The sequence below is a fragment of the Vipera ursinii genome (genome assembly GCF_947247035.1).
Source record: "Vipera ursinii genome assembly, chromosome: 1".
Classification (NCBI taxonomy): domain Eukaryota; kingdom Metazoa; phylum Chordata; class Lepidosauria; order Squamata; family Viperidae; genus Vipera; species Vipera ursinii.
In genome coordinates this window covers 133,469,928-133,481,963 of record NC_139512.1, presented here as the reverse complement: position 1 = coordinate 133,481,963, position 12,036 = coordinate 133,469,928, and the positions used below count along the sequence as shown (strand labels likewise).

The following is a 12,036-nucleotide window of genomic DNA, read 5'->3' as shown; positions in this document are numbered from 1 at the left end:
GTATCAGGACAGTTTTGCCATTGCCGGTAATGGGGTGGGTGTGGCTTCCGGATGATACGTCCGGCCCGCGGGCTGGCAGTTTGATACCCCTCCTCTACTGCATGGGTGTCAAACTCGCCATGTCACGTGATGTGTCATGAAAAATCGTGACTTTTTTCATATTGCCGGAGCTGGGGTGGGCATGGCCTCTGCATGATGCAATCAGCCCACGGGCCAGCAGTTTGACACCCCTGATCTACTGGTTCTTTCTTTTTTCTGGAAGAGCAGTATGGATTGAATGTAGATAAAAATAATGGACATTGCTATTAGGACAGGGGTCCATAATCCCTGGGTCAGAGTCCACTACCAGGCCATGGTCTATCAGGAACCGGGCCATGCAAGCAGCTGGCCAGAGCATGTGTAAGCAGCTTTACATGTGTAAGCAGCAGGCTGGTGTGCATGCATGCAGCTCGACTTACATGAAGGGTGGGTGGCACACATGCACACATGGGCCAGCACACATGTGTATGCATGCAGGCAATTTGACTTGCATGAGCAGTGGATTGGCATGCACAGTCACATACACATAGCTCAACTTGCACAGGGGGCGGGCCAGCATGCACACACATATATGCAAAGCTCAACTGGCACAAGAGGTGAACTGGTTTCCCTCTCCCCTCCCACTAGGCCACTAAGCTGTAAAGGTTGGGGACCACTGTATTAAGATTTCAACAAAACATGCAAAAGATTTTCCAGGATATACAGGTAGTCCTCGACAATTGAGCTCAAAATTTCTGTTGTTAACTGAAACATTTGTTAAACGGGTTTTGCCCCATTTTATGACCTTTGTTGCCACAGTTGTTAAATGAATCAATGTAATTGTTAAGTTAATGGCACGGTTGTTAAATGAATCTGGCTTCCTTATTGACTTTGTTTGTCAGAAAGTCACAAAAGGTGATCACACGACCCCAGGACAACATAACCATCATAAAAATGAGTCAATTGTCAAGTGTCCGAATTTTGATCACGTGACCACGAGGATGTTGCAATGGTTACGGATCACTTTTTTTACTTTTTAACTTGACCAGTCACTAAAAGAAGTGTTGTAAGTAGAAGACTACCTGTACAGTATGTGTATACACACACACACACACACACACACACACACGAGAAAAGTTTCTGTTGTATTTGAACATATTTTATATTACCCGTTAGCCTGGAACATTAAATTTAAGGAGTTTATTAAACCTGCGTGCAAATTGTCAAAACCTAGTGATCCTTGTAACTTCCAAAGAATAATCCATTACCTCCGATGTATCATACTGTTTTCACTCATGTAACCAGACTAATGGGCCACATTTAAGGCATGAAATAGTAATTAAAACACCTTTTCATTCCCTTAGGAAACAGAAGTTCCATTAAAATTAATAATTTTTGAAACACAGAACTCTTAATTAATTTAAGCTCTATTAACTGTAGAATCAGCTTTTTCACAGGTTGTGTTTAATGACGCTCTTTACAAGCAAGGCCAACCCAAAGTGATTCTGCTGCTTGAAGCAAAAGTTAATAAGAATTTCTTTCCATGTAAGAAAATCTAATGGTTAGCATTTGAATGGTATTTTAGTATTGGTAACAGGGCTGGTTTTTCCATACCTAAGACCAACAGGTTGGTTTGAAAATATACAAGAGCATATACATTTGTTCTCAAAAGAAGAAAGAAGATTAGGAGAAGTTGCTACTACTGCCCCAGAGATAGCACCTTGCTTCATTTTTCCCCCAATAGAAATGTCTCCTATCGATCTTCTGCTTGCATAGAGGACTTGTGAAAAGACTCCAAGCAACTGCATAAAGCTTTCTGAGATGCAATTCAGGAACTGAATGATTGACTAAAATGGTTTTGGCTTATCCTGTTACTACTATACTTTGGTTTGAAATAGCTAGATTGTAACATAAATGATAGCAATCGATGCCTGATCCAAAAAGTAGTTGCCTTAAATCCTTGTGAAGTAGGCAGACAATAAAAACTGAATATATAAATATAATGACTAAGGCTAGTATAGATATTAAGAATTATGGACACTTCAGGATGAGATAAAGTTTAATGCCATGTTGTATATGTGTGTGTTTATATGTTTAATTATTAATTAAGGCTATATATTGTGCCACCCAGAGTCACTCTATAGCTTTTAAATTTGAGAAAGGAAGGAAGGAAGGAAGGAAGGAAGGAAGGAAGGAAGGAAGGAAGGAAGGAAAAGATTGGCTGCATAGGCATGAAACAAGATTTGATTTTGGAGAATATTTGCCATTTTATATCTATGCAACCTCAGTGTGACATTCTGCAAGACACAAGAGTTCTGTAACACACCAGAATTGAAAAATACAGGCCAGTGCTATGAACCTATAAGTACACATCTTGGATTTCATGTATTTTTTTTTCTTTTTAAGGATTTCATTCTAAGTCAGAAAATATCATTTTCTACCTGGAAGGTAGAGTTTATTCTATATGGCTATGTATATAAATATAATTAAAATATAATAATATAAATATAATAAAATATAATTAAAATATAATAATAAAAATTAATGCAAAGAAAGTAGCAAGATTATCAGTATGTTAATCAACTGACACTGTAATTTACAGTGTTCATAGTATAACTTAACTTTGCCTTCTGTTGAAGCTTATTTGATTTTAGACACAAATATTTTATTTCTTTCCTGTTTTCCTTTTAAAATAATCCATAAATTATATAAGGATATAAAAATTAGCTTCAGAAATGATTTCCTGATAATGAATATGAAAATGTTAACTAATTACATAGTGTGTCATTCTTTTTTACCCAACATAGATTTATATTTTTGAAAATAACATCTATTACCAGCCTGATGTAAAGAGCAGCTCTTTGAGACTGACATCTTCTGGGAAAGAAGGAATTGTTTTTAATGGAATTGCAGACTGGTTATATGAAGGTAAATTGCACAATAAAAATTGTTGTATGTATGTGAATGCTTGCTCAAATTTGAAAAGTAAAAAACATTGCGGGATGAACGCTTTCTAGATTTCTTGGGAATGTGGTAGCTCAGATATATTTTTCACTTTTAGGCTTAGGGAGATCAGTACCAAACTAGAGACAACATTTTTTTTTTTTGCAGATGTTTCATTTTTCCAGAGAGGCTTCTTTAGTGCAATTGTTCAGAAATGGGGATTGTCTTACAATGAATTCTGAGGGATTGGATAACAGTTTGATGCTTCCTTGGAAGCACTGGTTGATTTTAAACAAAACATTGAGAGAATAAAGAGAACAAACTCCCATCATTAGACTTCCTCATAACTATGCTGAATGATAACTGCCTGAAATCCAAGTTTACAGAAAATCTATTCACATAGAACGAAACTTATGCTACCATAAAAGCCACCGCAGAAAGCATAAGATCAGCTGCATATTTATTATTATTATTAACAAGTTCTTGCAAATTATCTCATTTTAAAAAAACTTATCACTATGAATATAAAATATGGAAATCTAGATTATGCATGTTTTTTTTACCTCAAGAAAAATAACTTACATGGGACGTATTTTTTGTATTCTAGAAATTATTCTTCTTTTTTCAGGGAAGTGTAGAAGTGCATCTAAATAATTTTGAAGTGTGAATTTCAGGGAAAAGTGAATTATTCCATTTAGTTTAAAATAAAGGCACCATCCTTTATAGTTTCTTTGCTTTTGCTTTTATGTTTCTAAGAGGAAAACGTTTAGATAAAACTGATCTATCAAATGTCCTTCCACGGAATTCTAAAAGGTAATATTTACTTGTAAATCTGTTAGAAAGTGCTAATTTCATCGTTTTAAGTATATTTGTTTTTCCCCAGAGGAGCTGCTTCATTCACACATTACTCACTGGTGGTCACCTGATGGAGAGAGGCTGGCATTCCTTATGATAAATGACTCATTAGTACCAAATATGCTTATTCCTTGGTTTACTGGATCTCTGTATCCCAAAGGAAAACAGTACCCATATCCAAAGGTAAGGAAATTGAGTAATACTTTCTTTATTATTAATATATGCTTTACTTAATTGTTCCCTTATCCACAATTACTGGAAGAAAACAGTCATTGTAGTTGAAAATAACAACTCTATTACCTAAAAATAAAAGACTTAAGCAATTTTTTTGTTATTCAGATATAATTACAGACATCCCAGTCCCAGGAGACTTATGTGAATGTTTGTGAATTAATGAATGTTTGTGAATTAATGAACTAATTAGGTTGTTGTTTTTTGTCACTTGTTCAACATGAGAGCAGGTTAAGGAACTTGCACGAGATGGGTCGCAAACAAATCTAACAAACACACAAACAAAGAAACAATAAATAAATAAATAAAATAATTCCAGTTCTTCTCTCTTGTTAAGATTCAGTCGACTTCAGACTGTTTATCTCTTCTATCAAGTCAAATAAGCACTGTAAGATGTAGGATATATTAATAATACTTTACCTCCAGGTAAAGCTACCTTTTCCTATGCTATGTGCACCACTTGGCAAAATATAATTAAAACCATATCGGACACAAAAATCATCTTAGGTATGCAGTCATCACCTCTAAAATAGATTATTGCAATGAGTTTTATCTGGGACCGCTTTTGTAGACTGCAGCTGGTGCACAATAAGCAATCTGCTGGTAAGTAACAGCCACCATAATTACTTAACATCAGTGCTTTAGGCCCTGCATTAGTTATTAGAAGACTTCTCAGTACAATTCAAGGAGTTAATTATTACTAATAAATCCATTCATTTATTGTAGTCCCTGGGCAGCATGATGGGAATATAATAAATGGAGTTTATCAGCTGGAAAGCAGGCAGCCCAAGTTTGAGAACCAAGCGTCACGTGTCAGGGTGAGCTGCCATTATTCGGCCCATCTCCTGCCACCCTAGCAGTTCAGAAGCGTGCAAATGCCAGTAGTTAATGAATGCTGGCAGTTAGTGTGGGGGTTGGGTTTTGCAGTTGGCTTATTGTTTTAACATATTACCATAAACCTCTAGTACTTTTGCTAGAGTGTGGCAGTCTACAGGAATAATAATAATAATAATAATAAAAACTTTTTCTATCCATAGTCTTAAAAGACACAATCCAGTAACAGATGCACGTTTAGATGCTCAGGTGCTAAGCTGGACATTTAGTGACCAAAAAGTCTAAAGCCACAGAAACGGTTCTATGGAATCATGAAATCTTGCACTTCCATAGCCAATGCTTTCGAGGACGAAGATTTATTTTCATGTACTTCATTTTAAAATGAATGTGAGAATGTGAGATGCAAAACCTGATGGTTTAATTTGATTGGGTGAAAAGTTCCCATTTTTATGGGCATTTATTTAATTTGTCCCCATGAATAATATATACAGTACCAAATTATTATTTCTTTCTATGTAAAAACTTCAAAGTCCTTTTAAGCAAATCAGTAAGCTTGATGAAATGATGGAATTTCTCTGGAACAGAAACTGCCGACAAATTTATTTTCTTGAATGTTATTTGTAAAAACTAGAGGAGTTTTCGTCTCTGATTATTGAATGGAAATGTTTGAAGTCTTGTGTTTTTTGCCCTATGGCCTCTTTTGGATCTATTTCTTAATCCTCATGCCTCAAAAATCAAAACAAAACTTCTGTTTGGATAAACTTTTTATTATTGTTATTATTATTCTTCATTATATGCTGAATGCAATTGGTGTCTAATTTTTGTCATCAAATTGTGATTAAAATATATGGCCTGCAAAGAAGTTGATAACAATTTTTTTAGACAGGCCTCGATTTAATTATCGCTTTTAAAGGATTAGAAAGAAGATGAGGAATGTTAGAGACTTACTTTTTAAACTTGTGAAATATTAAGTAGTTGGTGCATATTAAAATATTGAAAAAGAAAAAAAAAGAACCTAGGAATGTTAGAATCAAACATGTAGTTTAGCATGGATTTAGGCCAGGATGAATGATTTATAAACTTGTTAAATCTGTCTGTTTTCTCTCCCCAGCATGGTTTCTTTTTTATTGTTGTTTTAACTTATTTTTATGTTTTTAACCCTTTACATTCCACCCAGAGTAATTTGGTCAGTGGGCAACTTTAGAAAATGAATAAGTAACGCATTACTCTGGACTAGGATCTGTTTGATAATTATCTTTATTACATTTGAATTTTTAAAAATATGAAATTGTTAGATGACTTTACAGCATGTAAAATTAAATGTAATACATCAGTAGATTTTTTCCTATGTTTTTAATAGGAGCAGAATTAATTTCTACAGCTGTTATATTACTTTTCTGTAGCAATTTCTAAATTGTACAGTACAAAAAGAAACAGAACAAAGGATAAAATTTAAGATTCAATTAAGCTTATGATCAAGAAATCATAAAAGTCTAGTATAATTTATTATGTAGTGAGCAGATTTATGTTGCTAATAAATTGTAACCTTTATTTAATTTTTCTGTTCATTTTAGATTCACCTTAATTATAAAGCAAATGATCTAATAATATAGACTAAGACTTTATGTCTTCCAATGTTTTACTTCACTAGGCAGGTTTAGTAGTATTTATGACTGCTATTGGACCAAGCTGCTGCATATTGAACTTTTTAAATTATTATTATTCCTTACAAAAGCATCGTCCCTTTTCTGTATTTTATACAGTTATTTGTATTCACAACAAAAAAAGGAAAATAAAATAAGTTTGTAGGAATGTAGGTCTTATTGTATATGCCAATATTGTATATTCTCTGTCATGGAATATCAATGAGATATCTATGTGACTTGTATTTAATTATTTCATTCATATTTCATCAGTACTGAAATGTATTTGTTTTTTAAAAGGCAGGTGAACTGAATCCAGTAGTAAAGCTGTATGTTGTCAATCTATATGGCCCAACACATACTTTGGAACTCATGCCACCAGACAGTTTTAAATCAAGGTAAGCATAGTTGAAGTTGATATTCAACCTACTATACTTTAACTAGAGAGCCAGCTTGGTGTAGTGGTTAAGTGACTAAAAGAAAAGGAGATGGCAAATTCTAGTTCTGCCTTAGACATAAAGCCAATTGGGTGACCTTGGGCAAATCATTCTCTCTCAGCCTTCAGAAAACACAATGGCAAACAACTTCTGAAAATCTTGCCAAGAAAACTGCAAGGACCAGTCCAGACAATCACCAGGAATCAACATTTTCTGGAAGGGCTACTAGCAGGTAAGTTGAAGAAAGAGATGGGGTGGAGGGTAATTCTAGCTGCAGAAAACCACACCTTGTATACAAATGCATACAAAGTTTGAATTGAGAACTCAGCAACAGATAGCAAATGCTGCCTCTACAAAGAAGCTGAAGAAACAGTGGACCAACTAATTAGCTGTTGCAAGAAGACCACTACAAACAATAACATGGGACAGTAGCAACAATGGTGCATTGAAATATCTACAAGAAATATCTATTTGCCTGCAAGCAAGAACAAGTGGGATCACAAAATAAGACAAGATAATAGACAATAAAGAAGTTAAAGTGCTCTGGGACATTAGACTCCAAACAGGCAACTTCCAGGCTTAACAACTGCCAATAAGAAAGACAAAAAAAATCTGGATAGCAGATGTTGCAATACTTGGAGACAGCAGAATAAAAGAGAGAGAAAATGAGGAAAATCACAAAATACAAAGTTCTGAAAGTTAGAAATAGAACATAGCAAATAAAACAAAGGTAGTACCAGTACTAATGAGGCACCTTAGGTGTAATCCCAAAATATCTTGAGCACCACTTGAACACTATCAGTATTGACAAAATCCCCATCAGTCAATTGCAAAATGCAGATTTACTTGGAACAGCTTATATCCTGCAACCCTAACTTCTGCTTGGGGCTTGGGAAGGACTCGATAGATGGATAAAAGCGCGAAATCCAGTCTAATCATCTGACTGACTGTACAACGAACCTTAATAATGATCCATTTTTCAAAAAAAATTTATAGGTTGATTTTAGGTAATATAATGAAAATGTTATTATAAAACTGATCTATTGAAATTTTTATAAAGCATTTTACATTGTTTATAAAAGAGATATGAAAAGATAATCTTTCATAGAAGAGATACGTCTGTGCATGCAGACTGAAAGAAAAGCAGCATTATTTGATTAAATTTGACAAGATTTTATGTTTAGGCTTGCAACAATGAATGGAACAGATTAGAACTTCAGAAAACTTCTCTAAGTTCCATATTCAAAGTCCAAAGTCTATAATCACTGAATTAAAGTGGTCTTTCTTTTTTCATTAAAAAAATGCTTGATTCTGAAAACTGACCACTTCTTTAAATAAACTAAATTTAAAATTAAAAATCAAAGCAAAAGCCTTTATCAAAGAAATACAAGATTAGGATGGGGAATAAAAAGCATTTATCAAAGAAATGCTGATTAGGATGGGGAATAAAATTTTAAAGATTTGTTTGTAGAGAATGAGGTGAGATACAGGATGAAAAGATTGTTGTATTTTAAGTGATGGCAATTAAAGTTGTTTATATTCACCAGGACGGATTCTTTCTTTCTTTCCCCCCCTTTTTTGCACATTCAATTTTTACCTTTTTGTTTTTGTAGTTTGTATTAGCTTGATGTGTATATGTTATTTTCAATAAAATTATTACAAAATTGATTTTTTACAATTAGATCTTATTGCAAATGTGTAGATTATACAGGGGTGAGTTCTAAATCATCAGATTCAAAATACATTATATCCAATAGTGCATTTTCCAAGCAGTAAGCAAAAACAACAAATATTACATATCTAAGTAGATAACAGGTCTATTTTTCTTTTTTAAAAAAATTGTGGGTTTGTGCAAGCTTACTAAATGAAATCATGTATTTGATACATTCTGTTTGAGTTGCAAATGGTTTTAAGCAATCATTCTGCTGTCATATCACAAAGCCTGAGTGTGTACCTCCCTGGAAAATCAATTTTAATTTTACCTATGAAAGTATTGTATAATGCCCTAGTTATAGAAAACTGGAATTGGACATGATAAACCAAAAACATATTGAAAAATATTTTAAAAATCCAAGACATAGGCTATATTTCTCTTTCTTTTACCCACTCCAGAACAAATTGAGGTCTGTTGACCCTTTATTTTATACACATTGAAAGAAGTCCATAGTCTGCAACAATATATTTCTGATACGTTTGATGTTTTTTACTGTTTGTGTTCAGATGACATAGTGTCAGTTGTTAAAGAAAAATAAAAACAAGGGCATGTAGAAACAGTGTTCTGATAAACAAACACATCCAGCAGAAGAATTCTATGTTAACTGGTAATGCCATTCCCAAACTGTAATCAAACTAAATAGAAATGGAAAATGTAATATTACTTCACCTAGAAATGCATACGAGGATAAGTATCATGACAAGCTTGAAAAATTGCTATGTGATTTAAATAAAACATCACAAAAATTCAAAATCAAGAATATTGGCAAAGTAATTGTCTTGAAAGACAAAGGGCCTTTCTTTGATATCCTTTTGAGATCAAGTCTTGATTGCTAAGATGATAGCATTTTATGTCCAAAGGTAATTATAAAGATTACTGTAAACTACTATCCTGATGAATTCTGTGCATTGGTATCATTCTACCAACAAACAGCTTCTATTATTTACAGAAATTCTTTTTGTATTAGTATCAAATCTGGTACTTAAATTTTGTTTATACAAAATCATACTATAATCACTTTTGCAATTTATTATATTTTGTTAACCAGGTAATACTCAAGAGCAATTATACAATTTTTAGAAGAACATGAAGCTATTCACAAAAGTATTATAAAGGAGTATGATAAATAACAACAAAGGAGGAATGCAAGAACTGTTAGGTAAACATCAACTTAGTCTTGGGAAGGAAGAGAGGAAGAGAAAGAAAAAAAACACCACTACTCTGATTTTCTTTGGTATAAGAGGGGACAAGGGAATATCCTAGTAGGCTTTCAAGATGTTATTTCAAGATGAAAGTCTCACTACTTTATAATAGAAAACATCTTTGCTTTGGATGAAACGCTCATTTGATATTTGAGGCATCCCATTTCTAAAAGATGAGTTGCTGAAACATTGTTACAACATCAACAGCAAGTAAATAGACATATAACAATCTGCACAATGATGTGGTACATCTAACATAGAAATTGTAACAAAACTTCACTCAGCTGGAAGAGATTCAAGAGCCTTCCACCCAATCAACCTTATTCTCCTGGAAGTTTGTCAGAGAACTCTGGGGAACTTCAAAATCAATTTTTGACTATAACAACCCATGTGAATTGTTTATAGTGGGTTGGACAACAGAATGTCCTGAACAATGCTTAAATGTTGCCTTGTCTTTGAGTCTGCAGAAAGGAAGAATAACCAATTGAGCTGTGCCTTTCATTAAGAGCAATGATCCATTGCTGGAATTTTACCAGAACTTCATTCAAATATTAGATCTTTTGATGATTCAGCAAGGAGAGTTACAGCAAGTTGCCTCATGGCAAGATGGGTGGCAAACAAATTTAATAAATAAATAAAGTTCAGGAGTTTCATAAGCTAAAGCAGGCAAATTTCATGAGTATCTACCAGATTTCAATCATAAGACAGAAATATGGAATGATTGACCAGTTTGGAGAAGGACTTGCTGATTAACTGAGAGAAGAGTGGAACAAGGCATACTGTCAACATGGTCTGTGGGATGTTTTTTTTTTTTTAAATTTATTTATGTATTTCTATAACCACCCAATTCATTCAAATGACTTACAATATTGATGGAAGATTGAAAAAGTTGAGACACCGAGGAAAGAATATGGAAAATTTCACAACTTCTCTGCATCCTTATCCCCGTAGATGCCAGCACTAGAGAATCCATACAAATAAAAGCAGTATATAAGAGCAGTTTCCTGTCCATAGTAGAAAAAACAGAGGAGAAACAACCATTTTTGTATCTACTGTGGAGCCATAGGGCACCTAACCAAGACTTGTACTGCTAAAGTACAGATCTCTGAATCAGTTATTAAGTGCCACAACTATGGGACTATGGGCTGTGTAGCAAGCTAATCATTCCAGAGTATCATCTTGGAGAACCTCACAGACTCCCCTCCTAAGATCTCAACAGAGAGCCTCAGGCAGTAAAGAGTTCAGACAACAACAGCAGAAGAGCATATTTTATTCTTGTTACAGTTCATACGCTCTCAAACTTAAAAATTCAACTCTCCATTCTTCTAGATTCAGGTGCACAGCCAATGTCAGAGATAAGATAATACTACAGTTTAAACTGCTGACACAGAGATTTGTGGAAACAATTGACCTGCTTTTATCTGCAATGTGCAATACTTTTATAACTGATAATAAATGATCCTACAGAATTATTTCCGTTCCATTTTATCTCAACCTACTTACATGCCCCATTGATTGGGTTCAAAATAATGATCCAGATATCCACTCGCAGCAAGGGCCTATCAAAAGTGTGAGCAGCATGATTTGCAAAGTTTTTATTCTTGCCTTCTTCTTAGCTCTGGTAATCCTCTTCCTTACCAGAAATGGGCATAGAGTTGGTGATGTTTGGGGAAAGAAGGAATTAATCTCTCTTTTTTTATTATAATAATTTTACTAAATATTACAGTTAAAGAATTTCAAAAAAATAAAGTGCAGAAGAACAGAAAAAATAATTTACAAAGATATATATATATATATATATATATATATATATATATATATATATATATATATATATATATATATATATGAAATACAGATAAGAAAAAGAAAAGAAATAGATAAAGAAGTGATTTTCCCCATTTGCCAAAATCACTATCAACAATTTTAACACCTTATCTTAAAATACAACAATGTCTTCCTATCTATAAACAGATCCTTGAAATTGTATGATTCAGTCCTGGTCAGTAAAAGTCTATTATTGTAACAATTACAAGAAATAACATAGCTATTTTAACTTAGATCAAATAAATCCAGTTTATGTTCCTTCCTTTTATTTTTAACAATCTTGATCTTTGACCTCTTTAATTAATGTCCTACAGTTTGTTTTCCTTTCAGTT

General features: G+C 33.5%; 1 protein-coding gene across 5 annotated transcripts in view; it reads left to right on the top strand.

Moving 5' to 3' along the window:
• DPP10 (dipeptidyl peptidase like 10) overlaps positions 1-12,036 on the top strand; it is a 382,740-nt gene that overhangs the window by 298,144 nt on the left and 72,560 nt on the right. For all 5 annotated transcript variants that reach the window (XR_014493003.1, XM_083366998.1, XM_083366996.1 and 2 more), the window contains exons 8-10: positions 2,826-2,946; positions 3,845-3,999; positions 6,825-6,922. Coding sequence is in view for 4 of the 5 variants with exons in the window: in XM_083366998.1 (XP_083223124.1) it covers positions 2,826-2,946; positions 3,845-3,999; positions 6,825-6,922 (374 nt within the window). In the remaining variant the exon portion in view is untranslated. The remainder of the gene's footprint in view (positions 1-2,825; positions 2,947-3,844; positions 4,000-6,824; positions 6,923-12,036) is intronic.